Genomic DNA, 22,463 nt, shown 5'->3' with positions numbered 1-22,463 from the left:
AACACGGTAGGACCAACACCTCGGCCGTAGCAGATCATTGTTCTAATTCAGTAGGCTCACATGCCATTGACTTTTCCAAGACGGAGGTTCTTTGTAAGCCATCTGGCTTCCATGAGAGATTCGTTCATGAGGCTATCCACATATACAAGCACAGAGACAATTTCAACCGAGAAGATGGATTCTATCTTAGCAATCATTGGAAAGATTTGATAAACCATTTCAGTTCTTAATTGATTGTTCACGCTTACAGTGGCTTTCAGACAGCATACATTATAAAAAATTTCGTCTCCCCCCTCCTCTTTTCAAAAAAAATAAAAAATAGATGGACTAGTCCTGGGCAAACTGCCAAATCGCTGCGCGTGACGCCAACGTTTTTTATAAATAAATGTGCCGTTTAAAAATAAATTTATGCAAACCAACACACCTGATGATGACCGTTTGAGTTATGGTCGAAACGTCGTGAGAATTTTTTATTGTTTTATATATATTTTGTTATTTTGTTGTTTCTCTTCAACGTGACTTTACCGAAAAAAACTAAGAATATGAATTACTGCAGTCACGAAAGCTTTAAATCAAAAGGACTATTAGTTATACATTTTATGTTTTTATAACAAGGATCGCGACTTCCTGGAAGACGAGGAACATTTCCTGCGCAGCCTCAAGAAGTCTTCCAACCAGTCCTCACTCTCCTTCGCCTGATCCTCACCAGGAGCTCACTGCATGCTCCATACAGTACAACCACCAACTACTTGTTATGTTTAATGTGCGGGAATGTCTTCCGCTCACCTGTATTAAGCTCCGTTTATTAGACTCCCGCTTCCCCCGTAGAAATGAACAACTTTTTTGCATCAGTCTTTAGGAAGCCAGAATGAGCAGGGCTATTTCAGGAAACTCTAAAATGTGCCCCCATGGATAGGAACGTGAGTGCAGCATTCGCTCCGTGAAACATAATGGTTTGCTATAGGCAAGAGCAAACCATGTACAGAGGTCAGTAATAGGAGACAAGTGTGTAGGGGTGAATGCTATCATTTGTTTTTATACAAATTTACAATGCAGGGATAACATGAGACCTAAGCAATCACCCAAATAGATGTGTTACTTTTATCAGTCTAATGTATTTTTTGTTATAACTAAACCCTAATTTCCTAAAATTCCAGTCCTCGCAACCTTCTGCGTTAAAATACATTCCTGTTGCACATTGCATATCACGGATGAGAGATAACATATTGCAAATTTTGTAGAGGGCATATTCAAATGATGTGCTGCGTGAAAAGACTTCATATTTGAATCGCGGCTATTGGTGAACATGGAAGACGTAGTGGTGGGTCGCGAGGACTAAAGTTTGGACAACTGCAGTATAAGCTAGGAAATCATGCCAATGTTAAATGTTTTAAATGCTAACTTGTAAAGGTTTGTATTCAAAATCAGCAAATCCACACAATTGTTTTTTTCTTCTATTTTTCGAATGTTGTTTTGTGTTTATAGGCTACATGGGTTTGTTTACCTCAGAGAACACATTTGCACTCTAATGCTATGCAGGACAGTCATGTCACTTGTATGAATTTATCTTGGCATAAAATAATAAAATACACCAATGCTTTGTTTTGGAATACATTTTATATAAACCAATACAATCAAACGCAGCATTGTTTAAAAAAATTGATGTCGTGAAGTGTGCCACATCGTTTTGTGTAGGAAGCTCGACAGAGGCTTTAAAATCTATACAGTTGTAATGCAGCTCTCAGAGACGCCGTCTTGTCTTCTGTATATTTATTAAGAATAAAGTCCAATGACAACTCAACAAGTAACCGCGAGTGACTCTGTACACTTGGGTAGTGACACAACTCTATTCTGAGGCAACATAGCTTCCAAACTCAAGACAGCTCGCAGACGATGGAGACGACTCGATCCAAGGCAGTGACAACGGCGACGACAGTTCCCCACACCAAGCAGCCCCAAGCCTCCGCTCACACTGCGACTTATCCTCGCTCGGTCCGGCCACGCCCTTATTCCAGAATTCTCCTCACCCTACCTGGCCCTGCCGATCACCGCCCTTATTACACTTTCCCGCCATTGGATCCCGTGCTCCCCCTCACGTGACCCTGTTAATGCTTGTCTCATTAATCATCATTAGCCCGTCCATTAGTAACCATGGTCCTGGGGAACTATACTGTCCCGCTATCCTCCGCACTGTCATTACCCATACTCTTTGGTTCTTTCGGTAAAGTCACATAGGTAGAAAAATAATATCACGACGTTTCGATCGCAACACAAGCAATCGTCATCAGGTGGGACAACCACAGCAAGAAAATACTTTAGGCCTACTTCAGCAGTTTTTTCTTGCTGTGGTTGTCCCACCTGATGACGATTGCTTGTGATGCGATCAAAACGTCATGATCTATTATTTTTCTACCTACGTGACTTTACCGAAAGAACCAAAGAGTAAAGCTTCAAATCAAGATTGTCATTACACAGTTAAGCATTATAACATCCACAGTGTAGTTTTATAAACTCCGCATAGTCACTACTCAAACTGGCCCTGGGATCACTCTTAAAGCTGCCGGATGTGGAACCACTCAGAAGGGTACTTCCAACCACTACAGAAGCAGCAGATGAAATGCGTCAATGAAGTCAAGTGTAATAAACACATCAAATTACTCCTTCAGTTGCTTAATGTTTAATTTAAGTGTTTAGCTATCTTCCTCCAGCAGAACATCCTGTCAACTCCCTGCTCCTGTTCAAGCCCACACTCAAGACTCCATTTTTACTTTGCCTATTAATGACCATCTCTCTCTCATTATAAAAAATGCCAAATGTGTCTACATTCAACTGGAGTATAATATGCTTGCTGGGGGGGAGGGCTCTGCCGAATGGAGTTCAAGCATAAGCACGGGTGGGGCTGCTGCCTCGGTACAAAGGGGAGAATTCCCTTGGTGAATGATGCAGAGGTAGCCACATGGGGGGCCTTCAGCTCTTCAGTTCAGCACCACCTGCTGAGTGCGTTCACGGTGAAAGACTGATTTTACTGCCTGTTGCTTTGCCAGCACTCATCCATTCAGATCACACACATTTAGAAGTTGTCATGTATAGTTATTTACATGATGCTTGCAGAAAATGGCAACTTTGGTTCATTTAAAAAAAATACATGTGGAGAGAAATAAATGCGCATTCGCTTCAGATAACTTTGTTGTTAAAGGAAATGGACCATCGATAGAAAATCGAGCCTTAACGTCTGTTACTAACCTGAAACATCAGGTGAAATGCGGTCATATTTTTTGAAAAGCTCTTTGCTTTAAGTTGTAAGGTTACAAGTTCAAATCACGGCCAGTGGTTGACTACGCTCATTGTTGCTGCATAGTTAAAATGACAGTGGTCCCTCGGGTTAGCAATATTAATTGGTTCCATGAAAACCATCGTCAATAGAAATTATCGTTAATAGAATATAGGAAATACACAATTTCCCTACCTTTAAAAATCCTGGTCGAGGCATCCTTCACATTGAAAGCTGTGAAATTGTCCTTTTGAATATTCGTGAAAATGGTGAATTGGGGCAGGCCATATTCACTAACCAGAGCACTTGTTTTTACACATATTTCGTGTTTTTCAATAATTTCCTGATTAATTTGCGCACTAATTGTTTTCCTCACATGTCTACATATGCATTTTAGGGGCCATCGTGATTGATCTTAACTTTTAAGTAAAAAAAACAATTTCGATTTAAAGCTTTCGTGACTGCAAGGATTCATCTTCTTTGGTTCTTTCGGTAAAGTCACGTAGAATGAGAATAAAATAATAAATTAATAAAATAAAATAACACAATAAAATTCTCACGATGTATTCAAGAGAGCTGTTTCCATAAGCAACGCACATTAAACACTGCAAAGCTAGCCAGTTACTAGCAAAACACTCATGAAAGGGCATCGCTGATTGGCTGAGGTCTGCCGAGTCCACTTAGGAGCGCTCCGATTTGCCGAAATTGGCAGCCGCGTGATATCATAAAATCATATCTTGAATCGAAAACATCGTAAATGGAAACAATGGGAGCCTATGGGAGGTGAATCGTTCATCGAAATATTGTTAATCGATGGCATCGTAAACCGAGGTCCCACTGTAAAAACCAGTGGCCGTCTTATGGAAAAACTGGCCGGTCATGGGAATGTTACATTTTCTCCCCTGGGTCAAGGTCACTAATAACAAAGCAGTGCCATCCCATTGATTGTTTAACCTTGGAGACACTGCAAAAGTTCGATGTGGTTAGGTAAACCTTCACATGAGCACAGTGGACAATGAGTGGGCTGCACACAGCGTGGATGAATTGTGCGCGCTCTGCAGCAGCAATCGCAACGTATCGAATGGGGCGAACCCTTGCTCATCCCATGTTCGTGCAGGAATCAGCACTTTACCGCCTCGTCCTTTTGCTCAATGATTCCCGTAGGTCGGCTCATTGCTTTCGCGGTGCAGGTCCAGGTAGCGAAGAGTCTTCTTGTGTGGGTACTTGACTTGCGGTGGGTGGTATGGCTTGGGCCAGTCGTACTCAAACACTGGCTCACGCATATCTGAAAAATAACACAATATAACACCGAATGTTTTAAGTGCACAATAGATAATTTTGGCTCGTTCATGGATCCTCGCAAATGTCCTCTTAAACTTGCTCTAATGCCTTTACTAATAACTCGTAAAATTGCTTTGACTTGGCATTAATAGTTGGACTTATCAGAAATGCACTTTGTATTTTTTCCCTGATTTTGTATTATTTTGTATAATTGCAATGGAGTGTTCAAATGATAATGGTGACTCATTAAGGAAAACTATTTCAGCTAAATTTTATTACACAGGGCTCTAACAGAAAAGTTTTCACAATGAAAAAAGTACCACGAAGAAGAAACTAAAATTCACTGCAGAATGTGCAGTTAATTGCATTCAACACAAATGCAGAATTGTGTATCATTACAACACATATGCACAATTGCAGTATTTAAAAAAAAATGTAATGTCTCAGTGAAGATGAGCATATCCAATGCTGCTGATGTTACTATACCTCTCCCCATTGCTTTCTTTCCTCATGACCACCACCATCTTGGCTTCAACTCTTCCCCTAAGCTGCCATCCGATAGGCACTCATTCAAATGGCAGTCTCGTTAACCCACCATTGTAGGATGCTCACAACCGGCCGGTATGTGAACATGTGCCTATGACAAAACATCTCTATTACAAAACCAGTTTAACACGGAGAGGCTTTCGCGACCAATATCCATAATAGAGGATTTTTGGGTTAGATCGCGTAAATATATAGAAGTGTCATTAAAGCCGCCACCACCCGACACAGCTAACTAGTAAGGGTTGTCACGTAAACAGAACATGCCAATTTATCACTAGTACAGTACACCGGTGTGTTAGAGAGCCAAGCCACAACATTTACAATCTGAGTACGACGTTTCGCCAGTAATTACAACTAGCTTCATCAGGCAACAGCCAGATTTGTGAAGTCCACCTTTTTCGTTCCTTAGAGGCGTAGATGTGGCGACCACACTTCTGCGCTCTTGCGCAAAGTGGGGGGGGGGGATTACTGAGTCAACGTACATTATGCATGTGCATTATGCGAGCCCTTTCATCTTGTCCTTCCTGTCCATTGTGTGTATTAAAATAGCGTACCAACGGTCATCCCTGCACCAGTTGTAGGCACTCCCATGACTGCCTTCCACTGTCACCACACACTCTGCTTCTCCTACTACCCGCTCTCATCTATTACGCACCTCCACTACTCCGCACCTCACCTACTCTGCATCTCAGAAACTCTGCATCTCAGCTGCTGCACTCTCCTACGCTGCCCCGTACCCACTCACCCGCCTGTCTCGGGCAGGGGGTTCAACCAACACCCGCCCGGCGACGACGTGAGGGGCGAGGTCCCGTTGACGGCTCGAGCGGCAGCGGCGAGATGTCTTCTCTCTTGGTCCCCGAACAACTCAACTCTGCTCGCGCACACTCCTGCTTCTATACCCCTCCTCATTCCGAGTCCTCACGTGCTCCCCACTTAAGCTTTCGCCTCCGCCTGTCGCACTCATTAAATCCCCTATCATCACCCCCATCTCTCGTCTCTCCGGCGCCAACCTCCTGCCCCAGCGCGCACACCTGCTCGTCCTCGATTGCACCTGCTCAACTGCCGTACTGGTGGCGCGTAAAGGCATGAATTTAAACAATGTATTATTTAATGATTCGCTTCCACGCAGCACTAACTCGGTAGCTATGCGAACGGTTAAAATTATTTTTATTTCAATTTCGATAGATTATCTAATTACTCTTGGCCAGTAGTAGCTAGTTTTGCACAGAACTTCAACATTATCAACATAAATTGAGTGTCCTTGTTGGCACGCGTGTTCTGCTACTGCTGACAGTTGTATTTAGGAGCATTTAATATTTCTTTGATGTTATTTTAGTCTCGTGCTGATCATTCGTCCTGTTTTCCCAACATAGCATTCACTACATGTGCAGTTAATCCTGTACACACCTTCTGGTGCTCACATTATGAATCCACCCCCTCCCCCCACTTATATATAAGGAAGGAAACCGGTGGACTTCTCCACAAATCTGACTGTCGCCTGTTGAAGCTGTAATTACTGGCAAAACGTCGTACTCAGATTGTAAATGTTGTGGCTTGGCTCTCCAACACACCGGTGTGCTGTACTGGTGACGAATTTGCACGCTCTGTTTACATGACAACTCTTACTAGTTGGCTGTGTCGGGTGGTGGCGCGTTTAAAGACGTATTTGTATATTTACGCGATCTAACCCAAAATAACCCCTCTGATGGATATTACAAAACCATCCGCAGAATGAGCCTGACTTCATCAGATCTTAGAATCTAAGCAGGGTTGAACTTAGTGCTTAGATTGGTGACCACCATGCACAAAACAGTCGTTATAGACTGCTGCAGGGCTACATTGTGGGCAGTGCAGCAATATGTATTGTTGGACAATACTTCTATGCTCCCTACCTACGCCAACCCACATTGACCAGTGTAGTGAAGTGTGATCAAATAAATTCGCCATGACTCACACGTGGGGAGACCCTCATCCAGTAGTGGAATGACAAAACATTACGTTGTATTCAATGAATGCTGGTCCTTTGGGTTTTGCGTTGCCACTGCATGTTCCTCACCGAGTGTGTTGTGGAAGATATCTGTGACAGACTCGTCCCAGTGGCTCTGGAAGAATGCGATCCCGGCCGGAGTGATGTCATCCTCGTGCTTCTTATAGAAGTCAAATGTCCGGAACGTGCGCTCTTTCAGGCTGCGACTGTAGAAAAATAAGGAGACGGAAAGAGGAACAAATGGGTTTGAGAACAAATGTAAGTTAAAGACATCATTATACTGGTAGGAACCTCCTGGTTACACCAGCCCACAGGGGATTATTGTGTCCGTCCGTCCGTCGTGCATCCAAAAATGGAAAGGGTGGAGCTGGGTGGAGAGGAGAGGGTGGGGACGGGCTGGGTGGGGAGGGGCTGGGTGGGAAAGGTGGGGAGGGTGAGGCTGGGTGGGGCTGGGTGGGGAGTGGCTGGTCACCCCGTGGTGCCCTTATAAAACTCAACGTTTAACCTACTCACGCCGGCTTGTGCCCGCCCTCACAGTCAGGCATATTTGCGGAATACACCACGCCGCCGTTGACCCTGGCCATTGACCGAGCAACCCAACGTTCCTACCAGCTCCCTCCGCAGGAATGTGTTTACTATTAAGAAATGTGGACTTGGATAGGCCAAGGCACGAGAAGGGATGAGGCCGCTGGTTAAGACTAACGAAAGAGTTGAAACTAAAAGAGTGAACATACCCGGGCGAATGTCTACCATGGAGATGGAGAATTAAAATCACCTCAGGAGATAGATGGATTGCTATATTGTGAGGGATCGCGATGGCGTGGGGAGGGGGGAAGCTTTCATCCAGCAGTGGATAGATCATGGCTGACGTTGACGACGATGGCGAGTCGCATTGACACACGAGTGAATAAACGAACAGGTGGGGGGGGGTTCTTCGGTGCGTGTGCTGCATCAGCCCTCACCATGGCTCTGGCCGAATCTCTGTGCCAAAATCGAGGAGGTGCTCCTGCTTGTAGAGGAGGAACACGAGACGGTGATAGCCGGTGCCCTTTGCTGGGAACGGTGTCAGATAGTGGCACACAGTCTGTCCCATTGACACCCGGCCTCCCGGTATGTTCCCGCTGCAACGCACATGCACTGTGTCAAGGCCATGCCTAATTTCACGTGTGCGCACTATATATACTATAACAATTCCAGTCTTTCTCATCCACCAATAGTTGAAAGACAATCCATGCCATGTCAGGAATGGGTAGGGGTTGGCAACCTGCAGCTCCGGAGCTGCATACGGCTCTTTAAGACCTGCTTCATGGCGTTATTTATTCAGGACCACAGTCTCGTATTCACATGCATTGTGGCTCTTGAAATATTTTGGTTGTCGACCCGTGACTATGGGTGTTTTTTGACCAACTCCATACTAATCAACGTGAGATGTTGAAGGTTTCCTGGACAGGACCGGTTCAAATATCAATTGCCACTTGTGTGAGCTGGGAATCAAACTCATATCGCCAGGTTTACTGTAGGCACTACCTCACCCCCATACACTAAATCAGGACAAATATCCCCTCTTTATGGCATACAATTTGTATTTATATGGGGTTTAAATACAACCGCATCTCACCAAGACGTTTAATACAGTGTGTCTCCTGTGGAAAGAGGCACATTCATTTACTTTATAAAGACCGAGACAAAGGCAAAAGAGAATAGAGTTCCGTAAGCTGATAGTGATCCCCTACTGACATGGCACCAATGGGGTGGTATGGACAACTTCACACCTGCCTGCCTTTCTTTGTCTCCCCTAGTGCTGAAATTTAAACACTGCACCAGGTACTCATATCATCTGTGAATTTGCAATTTTAGTTTTTACACTTGTAAAAACTATTGCTCTTAAATGTGTTTCTATATTATCCTTTGTTTTGTGTGAGTTTATGTATGATCCGCTATAAAACTCAACTATTGCTGACCAGCTTGGGCTAGATACCTGTAAAAAAAATTGTTAATAACTCATCAAGTTGTTTCAGCTGAAATCAAATGTTTATGTATACGTAACAATGCCTGAGACAACCATAACATTAAGCTGATACATGAACAATTCAATATTAAAGTGAATACATAAAAAAACCTGACCTATTTAGGGTATTAATCCAATGACAAATTAATAAATTGCAGTTAAAAAAACTGCTCATAAACATCAACTAATCAAGCATGATTGCGGAGAATGTTAATAATGAACATAACTCATTCCCCATATTGGTATATACACTTAAATAATTGTTTTTTTTATACAACCCATCAGCATGGCCTTCTGGGACTGCATCTTAGCAGCATTTCATTCAACCAATGCTGGTGAGCAAAATGTCAACATGATTTGATCTTCACTCATGCCTTATAGGTGTACACTTACACAAACCAGTGTAGGTATTCTGACTCGTTATCCTGCAAGTGGCCATCTGCAACAGGCGAGATCAGAACATTGTTGGGACTTATCCAATGTGAAACCCTTGATTACCCCTACTCACAAAATATGATTTTTCATAGTACATCAAAGTTTCAGTTATACAGTATAATTTCGCAAAATTATAGTAATATATATGTGCATCAACATAATTGGAATATTTACAAGAACATTTTATTTTATTATACAAAATTACTCGGAATTAAAGGTCTAACATGCCACTGGATTAAATAGAAAATAAAAACATTAATTAAGCACATAAAAAATAAAAAATAAATGCATAAACATAAAAAAATCAGATAAACTAAACACCGTTTGTGTTATGGTCGAAACGTCGTGAGAATTTTTATTGTTATATATATTTTATTATTTTATTGTTTCCCTTCAACGTGACTACCAAAAGAGCTAAGAATATGAATTACTGCAGTCACGAAAGCTTTAAATCAAAACCATTAATTCTACCTGTTGTAAAGATGTATGAATTGTACATTTTTAACAATGTTTATAAAACATGTAATTTTCGATTATATAATTGACATAGTAACATTGACATAATTTAAGTAGGATATTTGTGCGCAGCACCCTGGAATGAAATGGTTCCACGTTGATAAAATCGTACCGAGATTAGTGAGGATGAGCGTCCAGAGCGAATCTTCATTTGCTTCGAAAGTTACTTCTGGAGCCTCTTGCGTCTTTGGGTGCGACAAACAGGTCAGTGAAGCTCACTAAAGTTTAAAAAAAAACTCCAAAGAGACTATTGGTGGGGGTTAACTAAACTGTACTTTTTAGAAATAATTCATTGTAATTTGTAAATCTACATGAAAAAGGGGTAATTCCCAATTACCCACACACTGCATACGTTATTCAAGCATTCACAAATGAAAAATGTATGCTGGGTGGTGCTGAATATAGGCATTTTTCCAAAATAGATATTAATGATTTTACTGATTTTTAAAAATAATAATCGATAAATAAATAAATGCCCTCAAACCGACAAGAATCAACACCAAGAAGCCAAGCAGCTGGAGGTCGTAAAAGGCCATTAAATAATAAACTCCGGGGCAAAAAGGGGGGATACAGACCCCCGTCCCCTCACACACAACAGGCCGCCAGGAGATAAACAATAAAAAGTAATAAACCAAATCAAAGAGGAAAAAGGGGGGGGGGGGAAATTACTAACGAAGCCCGAGGGGAATTCCAGGCTTCAAAGACTCCATCTTGGAACTCCCAGACAATCCGACGCCACGCACAGACGAGTTCTAAACAATTTTCCCCTTCGTTGCTATTAATGCAACGGTTAAAGTTTCAAACTTAGCAACAAATGAGTCGACATCATAAAGAATCCACACAATCACTAATAAAAACCAAACTACAATCTACATAGCGGGTTATTGCTTCACATACATAAATTAACACTAACGTTATTCACCTTAAATTATATTACATCGTGCCCGTTACATGACCTTACAAAAACCAAGGAATATGAATTCCAACAGTCAAGAAACTTACCTCTTAAACTCAGGACATCCAAAAATAAAATAAATAATAACTCAAGCATAACAGCACCGATCCCCGGATACAGACAGGGGAACAAAAATTAATATACCCTAGGAAATGCGTCGTGATGACAATGAATCGCAGGTCTTAGGAAACAGACCAAATGATATTCTTAGTTCTTTCGGTAAAGTCACGTTTAAGGGAAACAACAAAATAATAAAATATATATAAAACAATAAAAATTCTCACGACGTTTCGACCATAACACAAACGTTTCAACGTGACTTTACCGAAAGAACTAAGAATATGAATTACTGCAGTCACGAAAGCTTTAAATCAAGACCAAATTATATTTGTGCAGTATTAAACCGAGGGCCAGCCAGAGAGAAAGGGAGCCTCCCGGCCGTCTTTGTCTTCCCACAGCACGTGATAAGAATTTGCATACGCAGGCAGAGAACATCTCTTAAAAATAAAAATAAAACACCACGATGGAAACACTACTACAACATACCTTGAGTCACATACAGAATCATAACTGCAAGTGGTACGGTTTCAAACTATGAGGTAAAATAAATGTTTAAACTTCAAAGCCTCAACACACCCATTGTGCGAGTCGAAAAATGTCACACCAAAGGAAGAGGGGGCAGAGGACTCGACAGGAGGGGACACCCCCCTCCTTCCTGATTAATTAGTACAGAGGGCGAGACAGAAGGACGCACGTGGGGCAATCTGAAGCATCTGCTTCCTTTTGATGATGGGATGGCTTGAGTAAGGCGACAGGGGACCATGCCTTGATGAAACTAATATTACCTCAATAAATGACACACACACGGACACACGACAATCCATCCCCCCACCACACAGAGCGAGATCAAAGAGAGATCCGGTCCTTTGTAAGAAGGCGGAGCCAGAGAGAGACATTTTGGCATAAAAAGAGAGACCCGCGAGCATTGAATCATCAGCGACCAGCAGCAGAAGACGGCGACCAACCTGAAGATACCAGCCAACCACCGACGCAGAAGAAGACTCAACAACTCACCCAGAATGGCGAGGCTCACTATTTAGCGACATGCTACGCCGTGCGAATTCAGCACCATCAGAAGTATCGCTCGAAAAGCATTCCGCTCTGAACCTCAACTCACAAGAGTCCAGCAGTTCTAGCTAAGCTGACGAGAATTCCAGCATCAGCAACCAGAGAGGGCGGAAAGAGCCAAACGTCGACCAAGCCTGCCATCAACGAACGAAGCGCCGTTCATCGCCAGAGAGCCAAAGCAGGAGAGAGCACGCCACCAAGCGCCACCAAGCGACACCAAGCAAGAGTGTCAACTGCCAGCAGACGAGCTGTTGTGCCGACTCGACTAATCCAGCAGAGGAAAGAGCCTGCCCAGCCGCCCGTGAGCAAGGGTGTCAACTGCCAGTGGACGAGCTGCGGGCGCTATCTGACGACGGATCATCGCGCCCGACGGCGAGCGCCGTGCCAACTCGTCCAGCCAGCTGTGGGCCGAACTCCGGCCGCCCGTGAAAGAAGGAATCCAGCTATCCGTATGATACTCACACTTCCACCGCATCACCTGGCGTCTTCTTGACGCAAAGAATTGATCCAGAACACACCCCCACTCAACCCAATTCATACCACTCAACACATACACGAATCATTAATAAGAAGCCTAATTATCAAGTACATGAACCATCAGCTGGCCGTGAAGACATCTCGGCCTTACCGAGTGATGAGAATACATCGTTTATAAGTACATTATTTTTTGTGATTTTACTTCCAACCGCATAATTACCAATAGATTAATCGATACAAATTAAACTTTTGAAACCTTCGTCACGAAGCTATACGCTCACAGGGAGAATATCGTGTTAAACCGGTTTCTCTATCATACAATCTTGTCCACGAATTAATTAAAAGCTTAGCCAAAGATAAGGATCTCCCGTGGGAGAGCACGTACTGCCGCACACCTTATTCCAAGACATCTCGTTAATTATATAATCTTGCCGATGAATCTATTGACGTATATTTGTGCCTTTGGGGTATAATAATTGCTTTTATCGCCTTCGCATGAATATCGTCGAATGAATTTTTAAGGACTTTTTATTCCTATTTGCCGTGTATGCTCGTGTTACTCTGAAGTAATCAAGTGATCTGTTACCCAATTAACAACGTGATTATTGAGGGTTAAATGTATGGTCAATGAGGGGAATATCACCTGGAGTACTGTGTTGACAATTTCAAGTATAATAATTCGGATTAGAGTGTTAAGGTTTTTGTTTAGAATATCATGCATGCCTGTTTTAAAGACTCTCCCTATCACCAACTAAGCTCGCGTTACGCGGTGGAATTAATCATATGTGCAGTTGCCAAAGTGAAACAACGCAATCATTGATGGTTAAATGTACTGCTACCTGAAGGAGAATTCCCCGATGGTACTGTGTTGATAATTCCAAGCATGAGAGTTTGCATATTATAGTGTTAAAGTTTTGTTTAGAATTAAAATTGCTTAACACAGAAGTGTTTGAGTGTTTCTTTCCTGAGTTCATGCATAATAATCTTATTTATAAGAACTGTATCCTGCGTTGAGATTTGAATTTGGAAACCTGACATAAAACACTAATACATAATCAGTAAATGTTAAAGCGAGAATAATTGTATTATACCGATCGATAATACGAACCGAGACAACGAAGCCGAGTTTAATCTGGCGTACTTACAGCACACCTGTATAACTTCATACGATTAATTGTGTGATCCCGATTGATGATACGACCCTTGTCAGCGAGGCGGGGCCTAATTATCATAACGGCTTGCATTAGCATAATCGCATACATTCACATAAATTAATATGATTATCTCTCATTTTAGCGTAATTTATGAGCATGATTACATAAATTAACATGATTTTGGATAATTACGCATATTTTAAAATTTGAATAAAATTACATTTTTTACATTCAAATTTTCAATATCCTGATATACAACAGTGGTGCTGTGGTTAGAACATTCGACTAACAATTGCAAGGCTGCAAGTTCAAATCCCAATCAGAGATTAACAAATCTTCAACATACCTACAGGATTAACACCATGATTATAATTTTGCGAAAGGTCAAGAGTGGCCCGATGAAAATACTGGCCCCCAACAAAATGTGGAATTTCTGCCACTGCCTCAGGAATGACAACGGTGATGACAACTGTTCATTGCTCGTTAGAACGTGGAGACACCCTCTCAAATTATACAATTGTGCTCATGACATTTCGAATATATTGCAAAGGCGAATATATTGCAATTGGACCATTTATGTCACAGACTCTGTGCTCGGCTAATAAACAATCATGTGGCTGAGGTTGGATTGAAATGGTAAACGAATCCGGAGGAGGGCGGCATCGCACATCTTCCCACCTCGAAGGGCATGAGCACGTTGCCGTAGTAGACAGGGGCAGTGGCATCCTCTTTGGGCAGGGCGTACGCGACGCGCAGCATCACACGCGGCACGAACTCGGCGCCTTTGTACATATCCCGGTAGATGCCGTAGTGTGAGACGATGCCATGGATGTGCTGGGGCCCGGTAGTTTTCTCCCAGTCAGCCCGCACCTCGTCCAGTGGGATTTGCACTGCGCAGAGTAGAGGGAAACAATGAGATGAGTCTTGGCACGAAGTGAAGTGCAATGTTAAATGTGCCACACGTTGTATTGTATCGTTACCGCCAACCCAAGCAGCCAATGCATGGATGCATGCTTGAGATGTTATTTGTATAACACCAGCATATAAGTTCAGTATTTAAATTATTTGTAATCAAAAGTACGTGTGGTATAATACAGTTTAACACGTAGGCTTTCGCGACCAATATTATTCATAATAAAAAATTTTGGGTTAGATCGCGTTATTTATAAATGTGTCGTAACCCTCCACCACCCGACATGGCCAATCAGCAAAAAAAGTGTCATGTTGACAAAAGACAAATAATTCACTACTTTAGCCCACCGGGGTGTTGAAGAGTGAATCCACAACATTTACAGTTTGAGTACGACGTTTAGCTGGTAAGTACATCCAGCATCATCGGGCATCGGGTTTCACTCTTGCTGAAACATATAATAAATGATTACATTCTGGATTTTTTTTTTATATTATCACATATGTAATTATACTCTTTGTTTCTTTCAGTAAAGTTACGTAGGAATAAAATAAAATGTTGTGGATTCACTCTTCAACACACCGGTGGGCTAAAGTAGTGAATTATTTGTCTTTTGTCAACGTGACACTTTTTTTGCTGATTGGCCGTGTCGGGTGGTGGAGGGTTACGACACATTTATAAATAACGCGATCTAACCCAAAAACCTTTATTATGAATGGTATAATACAGTTTCCTTTTAACAACACTGATTGCAATACATTTTCAACACTTTAAAAACTATACTATATAACCTGAGAATGATGATTCTTAATATTTGCCACCCAAAATGTCACACTCAAATGACACTCGGGTGGGGTTTAATACCTAGACTACTGAGCCAGCACTGCTGAGTGAGTTGATTATCTCAGCCTGCTCACCAATGACTTCACACAAAAAAAGGAAACTTTTGTTTTTTTTCCCTTTGTTTGGCTTATTTAAACTCAAAGCATACTTTATTTTAGTTCCAATGGCATATTATAGGGCATCTAATCTTATGTACCAAGCACAGATAAAGAGACGAATTAAAGTCTTCAAAAGTAATTTTATGACATCATATTCAGGTGCAGCATAATATGGTGCATTGTTTTTTGCCAAACTTCCTTAAGGGAGAGTTCTTCACCTCATGGCATAATGCCACACTTACAATTGTAAAGTAAATATCAGCTTGTTAATTTTAAAGGGAAAACAGCTTTAAAATAATCCTGCTGCCAAGCTGTGACCGCATAACCCATGCCCAGGGTTGTCACACCGCTGAGCTACTAAAAACCGGGATGTAATATTGTAAAAATATCTCACAGTACCAAAAAAGGGGTGAATGACATGTACGCAACTTAATTAAAATAGTGACTTTTAATGTCTTGCAGGTTACAGATTTCTCAGGATAGCTACCTTAATAAGAGGACCCGCTCCTGGGTAAACTATGACAGGGTGGCAATCCTATTCACGTGTGCTAATCGGTGATACAAGGAAGGACAAAAAAAACAAACACAAAAAGCAGTTCAAAAGAAATTAGTTTTTAAATCTAGATTCTTTAAAAGTCCATAGCTCCAGTGGCTTCCTAATAGCAGAAGGAAGAACATTGCAGACGGCCGCAGAAGCACATCTGAAAGTACGCGATGCAGTGACCGTCTTTGTTCGATGGGCAGCCAAAGGCCGCCGAGAGGAAGACTGGAGTTCGTGTGATGGTTTACGCTCCTTGACAGTATCAGCAAAGTATTGTGGTTAATTTTTGGCAAGCACTTTGTGTGTAATGAGTGCAACCTTATAGCAACTTCATTGCTGCTTCAGTGCGTGGCTGCTCACATGTTCGCATCCTGGCAGCCCTTTCCAGGTCGGCATTCCTCCGGTTCTCCCGCAGCACGGTCCTTCGCGCCAGCCTCTCTGCCGCGCGTGCAGGGCGCAGGTGCGGTAGCCCGATGTTGACGGGCCGCCCTGAGCCATACTCATCGGGTTTCACTCTTGCTGAAACATATAATAAATGATTGCATTCTGGATTTTTTTAAATATTATCACATTATATGTAATTATACTCTTTGTTTCTTTCGGTAAAGTTACGTAGGTATAAAATAAAATACCTACGTGACTTTACCGAAATAACCAAAGAGTATGGATTCCTGCAGTCAAGAAAGCTTCAAATCATATGTAATTATAGTTTTCAAAATATATATGCTTACATATCGTGTTTAAAAATACGATTTATTAATGATTACATATCTTCTTTGGTTCTTTCGGTAAAGTCACGTAGAATGAGAATAAAAGAATAAAATAACACAATAAAATTATCACGACATTTCGGCCACAACGCAAGCGGCCGTCTTCAGGTGAAAGGTACAGAACTGTCGGGACGACAGAGCTTCAATGAAAGATGTTAAGATTCGTAGCAACTTTTAAGCTGGTTGGGAGAAGTGAGGCACCTTGACAAAGGGGTTTACATATCAATAGCTGAGGCAACTAGTAATTTAGCATTGAAATAGCTAAGGGATTAGCTTGTGCAAATAGCTGAGGGATTAGCTTGTGAATGGTCACGGAAATGGCTATGTTAAAGTCAAAACTTACACATCCACAGAGGCAACTAGTAATTTAGCATTGAAATAGCTAAGGGATTAGCTTGTGACTGGTCACAGAAATAGATGTTAAAGTAAAGGCCTACACATCCACAGAGCTTCAATGAACGCTGTTAAGATTCGTAGCGACTTTTAAGCTGGTTGGGAGAAGTGAGGCACCTTGACAAAGGGGTTTACATATCAAATAGCTGAGGGATTAACTTGTGACTGGTCACGGAAATGGCTATTCATAATAAAGGTTTTTGGGTTAGATCGCGTTTATTTATAAATGTGTCGTAACCCTCCACCACCCGACACGGCCAATCAGCAAAAAAAGTGTCACGTTGACAAAAGACAAATAATTCATTACTTTAGCCCACCGGTGTGTTGAAGAGTGAATCCACATTTACAGTTTGAGTACGACGTTTCGCTGGTAAATACATCCAGCATCATCGGGCAATTCGCCAGAATGGTAAAGCCCTCGCTTGCTCCCGGTTTTATATAGAGCAGCAGGGTGACGTCATCACTTAACTCATATCAGGTGCAGTGATTAGAGGCGGAGGGGGGGGGGGTATTGTAATTATATAATCGATTAGTAATCAGTCATTGGTTATGATTAGTAATGAGTTGTAGATTAGTAACTCTTTAAATCAAAATGTAATGTGTATTATTTAATAATACACTTCCAGGCCGCACTAAGCCTGTAGCTGTCAGAGCGATTAAAGTTATTCTTGTTCCTCTCAATTTCAATGGATTCTCTAATTAGTCTTTGCCAGTAATAATTAGTTTTACACACCACTGCAACATTGTCAAAATCAATTGAGTGTCCTTGTTGACAAGCATGTTCTGCCACTGCCGACAGTTGTGTGTGAGATAATTTAATATTTCTCTGATGTTCTTTTAGTCTTACGCTGATGTTACGTCCCGTCTGCCCAATGTAGCAGCTGCCACATGAACAATTAATCCGATATACACCTTCTGTTGATAGTTTAGGTAATGTGTCTTTAGTGCAAGATACTAGTTTTTGAATTTTGTGTACTGTACCAAAGAACATCAGAGAAATATTAAATTATCTCAAACACAACTGTCGGCAGTGGCAGAACATGCTTGTCAACAAGGACACTCAATTGATTTTGACAATGTTGCAGTGGTGTGTAAAACTAATTATTACTGGCAAAGACTAATTAGAGAATCCATTGAAATTGAGAGGAACAAGAATAACTTTAATCGCTCTGACAGCTACAGGCTTAGTGCGGCCTCGAAGCGTATTATTAAATAATACACATTACATTTTGATTTAAAGAATTACTAATCTACAACTCATTACTAATCATAACCAATGACTGATTACTAATCGATTATATAATTACAATACCCCCCCCCTCCGCCTCTAATCACTGCACCTGATATGAGTTAAGTGATGACGTCACCCTGCTGCTCTATATAAAACCGGGAGCAAGCGAGGGCTTTACCATTCTGGCGAATTGCCCGATGATGCTGGATGTATTTACCAGCGAAACGTCGTACTCAAACTGTAAATGTGGATTCACTCTTCAACACACCGGTGGGCTAAAGTAGTGAATTATTTGTCTTTTGTCAACGTGACACTTTTTTTTTGCTGATTGGCCGTGTCGGGTGGTGGAGGGTTACGACACATTTATAAATAAACGCGATCTAACCCAAAAACCTTTACTATGAATAATATTGGTCGCGAAAGCCTACGTGTTAAACTGGAAATGGCTATGTTAATATGTAAACCCCTTTGTCAAGGTGCCTCACTTCTCCCAACCAGCTTAAAAGTCGCTACGAATCTTAACAGCGTTCATTGAAGCTCTGTGGATGTGTAGGCCTTTACTTTAACATCTATTTCTGTGACCAGTCACAAGCTAATCCCTTAGCTATTTCAATGCTAAATTACTAGTTGCCTCTGTGGATGTGTAGGTTTTGACTTTAACATAGCCATTTCCGTGACCATTCACAAGCTAATCCCTCAGCTATTTGGACAAGCTAATCCCTTAGATATTTCAATGCTAAATTACTAGTTGCCTCTGTGGATGTGTAGGTTTTGACTTTAACATAGCCATTCCTGTGACCAGTCACAAGCTAATCCCTTAGCTATTTCAATGCTAAATTACTAGTTGCCTCTGTGGATGTGTAGGTTTTGACTTTAACATAGCCATTTCCGTGACCAGTCACAAGCTAATCCCTCAGCTATTGATATGTAAACCCCTTTGTCAAGGTGCCTCACTTCTCCCAACCAGCTTAAAAGTCGCTACGAATCTTAACATCGTTCAATGAAGCTCTGTCGTCCCGACAGTTCTGTACCTTTCACCTGAAGACGGCCACTTGCGTTGTGGCCAAAACGTCGTGAGAATTTTATTGTGTTATTTTATTATTTTATTCTCATTCTACATGACTTTACCGAAAGAACCAAAGAAGATGAATCATTTCAGTCACGAAAGCTTCAAATCGATGATTACATATGAAAACATTATTACATTAAATGATTACATGTGAAAATATGATTACATATTATGACATCATATGTAATCATATTTTAGTTTATATTATCCAAGAATTCCTTTCTGAGTCCCACTTAAAGTTACCACCTCTGAGGTACAAAACACTGGAGCAGAACTACTCTCTTGGCATGCTGTCCTTGGCAGCATGACAGCTACCTCAAAAACGTATGATCCTGGGATAACCAGGACAGATGGCAACTATAGTTCCAAGACTTTGTCCAGAGGGTTCCACCCATATTGGGATGTTTGGCCTATTTAATTAATGTGCATATGCCTTTTGGAAGGAAACAAGAGAAACCCCACACATTGGGATGGGCCAACACTTGAAGGTCCATAAGACAGGTTTACAAATTCAGTTTGCCATCTTCTGTCCACCATCCAGCCCAGTAAGATTTTGGAGTTTCACAAACCCACGTGATTCACAAACCCTTGCCCTTGCCTCCAAAGCAACTAACCACAGACGAGCGACATTACGCCACATCCTATTACAGGCACTGGAAAGGGCGTTATATACATCCTAAATAGAATAGAAAAGGGCTTGGCAGTGTGGCCATCTCTTGGCAGTCTAGTCATCTACAGGTCTTGGCAGTCTGGCCATCTTTTAGCTAGACTGCCAAGCCCTGGAGTAGGATGTGGCGTAATATCACTCGCCAGTGGTCAATTGCTTTGGAGGCAAGGGTTGACAAGGTGCGGTGGCATCAATGGGTTTGGTTGTGATGACATCCTGATCTTAATTTGTGCACGTCGAATTACCCTGTCTCTGCACCGACAGCTTGTTCCAAGGGAAGGAGGGCCCCCTTCGGCCCAATGCCCAATGAGAACATTGATGTGCGGCATCTCTTGGCCAGACTGCCACACACCTCCGTTGTAGAGCATGAAGTCGCGGTACGTCTTCCACCACTTGTGCTTAATTCGCTCGGCCTCTGCGCGCTTGTAGTAGGGCGTGTAGCTGCGGTACTTCTCCAACTCGTCCAGCTTCCGCACATCGATGTCCTCGTTGGGCATTGGGCCCAAGGGGGCCCTCCTTCCCTCAGCACAAGCTGTCGGCGCAAGGAGAGGGCAATTCGACACACAATAAATTAAGATCAAGATGTTATCACGAGCAAACATGTTGATTCCACCGCACCTCGTTAACGTGTTCTACCCTCATCCAGAACCAGAAGCTAATACAGAGTAGACACGCGACCTCCAAGATCTGCCCTGGTCGAATCATCCCACTATCTACTCTGAGGCCTTCTTCCTCTTGGTCGCCAGATTCGTGGACACAACGCCAATGCCCACCCACATCCTGCACACACGTACTAACAGTGCAACCGTTTTATGTTGTTGTTGCAAAGGGCGTTCATCAATGTATTATCCACTATTAAATACTTCTGACTCTTCGTATGAACACTTGGGAGGTTGGAGGTTCAGGGGTTTGAGCGGTGTTCCTCACCACAAAGCCCGCGGGCCCCTGGTGACCTTCAGTGCGGCCCCCGACAATACAGAAAAGTAAAAACACCCACCCCCCATCATTGCTGTCAAACCTCAATGATTCCAATTGTGTGGCGATCCCCACACTGATGTCTTATTGGCGAAAGGGGCCCCTCTGAAAATTAGTGAAGAACACTGGATTAGCGTCTCTCATGCTTCTTAACCTCCACGTTTACGCCTCCGCATAAGCGACGCGCATCGCATTGAGACTTTGGAGAGTCCAGGGTGTTCGCCAACATCTCGACTGAGCTTGTTTCAAATGATTCTGGTGACGCGATGTTTATTCTGTTTAACGAGGTGAGACCTCAAAACACCAGGATAGTCTCGTTTTCAAAAGTGACCTGGGATAATCGTCTGACAATAAGGGGCAATTATTGCATTCCCAATTTAGTTATTTTGCGGGCAATTTTCAAATGTGGACCCTGACGCCGGCACACGATGGCCTACTCTTGCGAATAACGTCCACGGTGAACCTCCACGAGAAGCGGCGAACGTCCGACCGCTGGGCCATGAGACCGCCGATTCCGTAACCTTAGCCGAGTTTAAGGATATACTGTACAGGAGACACGAGCGATGACGCCGATACTGATGGTGGAAATTGTGATGACTGATTAGCACGGTTTGGCTACGTACGGTGCGACAGAAGTTTAACGTACGTACAGATGGATACTGTGGTGGTCATAACGGATTTCGACACATGATTTTGATGTTGCTACTAACACCAGTACTAATAATAATTCTGCCTGCTGCCTATGATGATATAAATCCAAGTTCGCAGAAAGTTAATGCTGCTAACGATGATGATCATCATACTGCTGATCGGTAAGGCAGTCAATGATGACAATTGTGACATCAAACTCGTGGTAGTAATGCTGACAATGGCCATCGTGATGCTATTGCTATCAATGCTGCTGCTGCTGTTGATAATAACCGGTTGTTCTCAAGGCGCGGCTGAGTCCCAGTTGCTTGGCCATCATCGAGGCGAAGCGGCCTCTCGTCGCCAGCCCCGCCATGACCTTGCCTTCGTTACCGATTCGCCCCGTGGAGTCGATTCCCACCCATTTAATCTATACCTCGATTCAAACACCCACTGACAATGTTTGGAATGGATAACACATTTTATATTCGATTCCGAATTAACAGCTGCGCCATATGTAGGAATCGATTTATAAGTAGTGATAATTATAGGACAGCTGAATCGATTCTCGTTCGTGAAAT

General features: G+C 42.4%; 2 protein-coding genes across 6 annotated transcripts in view; one reads left to right on the top strand and one right to left on the bottom strand.

The window, feature by feature from the left end:
• Positions 1-1,804, top strand: part of FBF1 (Fas binding factor 1) — a 55,088-nt gene extending 53,284 nt beyond the window's left edge. For all 4 annotated transcript variants that reach the window (XM_032966993.2, XM_032966995.2, XM_032966994.2 and 1 more), the window contains one exon: positions 616-1,804. In XM_032966993.2, the coding sequence (XP_032822884.1) occupies positions 616-699 (84 nt within the window). In that variant the 3' untranslated portion in view covers positions 700-1,804. The remainder of the gene's footprint in view (positions 1-615) is intronic.
• On the bottom strand, positions 1,756-22,365 carry MRPL38 (mitochondrial ribosomal protein L38). Of its 2 annotated transcripts, none has more exons than XM_032967007.2 (10): positions 22,177-22,365; positions 20,633-20,812; positions 16,511-16,669; positions 14,437-14,648; positions 10,157-10,229; positions 9,487-9,532; positions 8,048-8,206; positions 7,155-7,291; positions 4,404-4,556; positions 1,756-2,993 (listed from the first exon to the last, which is right to left on the bottom strand). In XM_032967007.2, exons 1-9 carry the CDS (start codon positions 22,256-22,258, stop codon positions 4,420-4,422), a joined length of 1,185 nt encoding a protein of 394 aa, XP_032822898.1. In that variant the 5' UTR covers positions 22,259-22,365; the 3' UTR covers positions 1,756-2,993; positions 4,404-4,419. The 2 variants fall into 2 exon arrangements, with proteins under 2 accessions (XP_032822898.1, XP_032822897.1); XM_032967006.2 differs by having other exon boundaries at positions 1,756-2,990; positions 22,177-22,361.
• Positions 22,366-22,463: the final 98 nt, after the last annotated feature.

Source organism: Petromyzon marinus, chromosome 37 (genome assembly GCF_048934315.1).
Source record: "Petromyzon marinus isolate PM22_M1 ecotype Great Lakes invasive population chromosome 37, UKy_Petmar_22M1.pri1.0, whole genome shotgun sequence".
Classification (NCBI taxonomy): domain Eukaryota; kingdom Metazoa; phylum Chordata; class Hyperoartia; order Petromyzontiformes; family Petromyzontidae; genus Petromyzon; species Petromyzon marinus.
The sequence above is the reverse complement of the archived record's forward strand: the minus strand, read 5'-3'. Positions and strand labels throughout refer to the sequence as shown.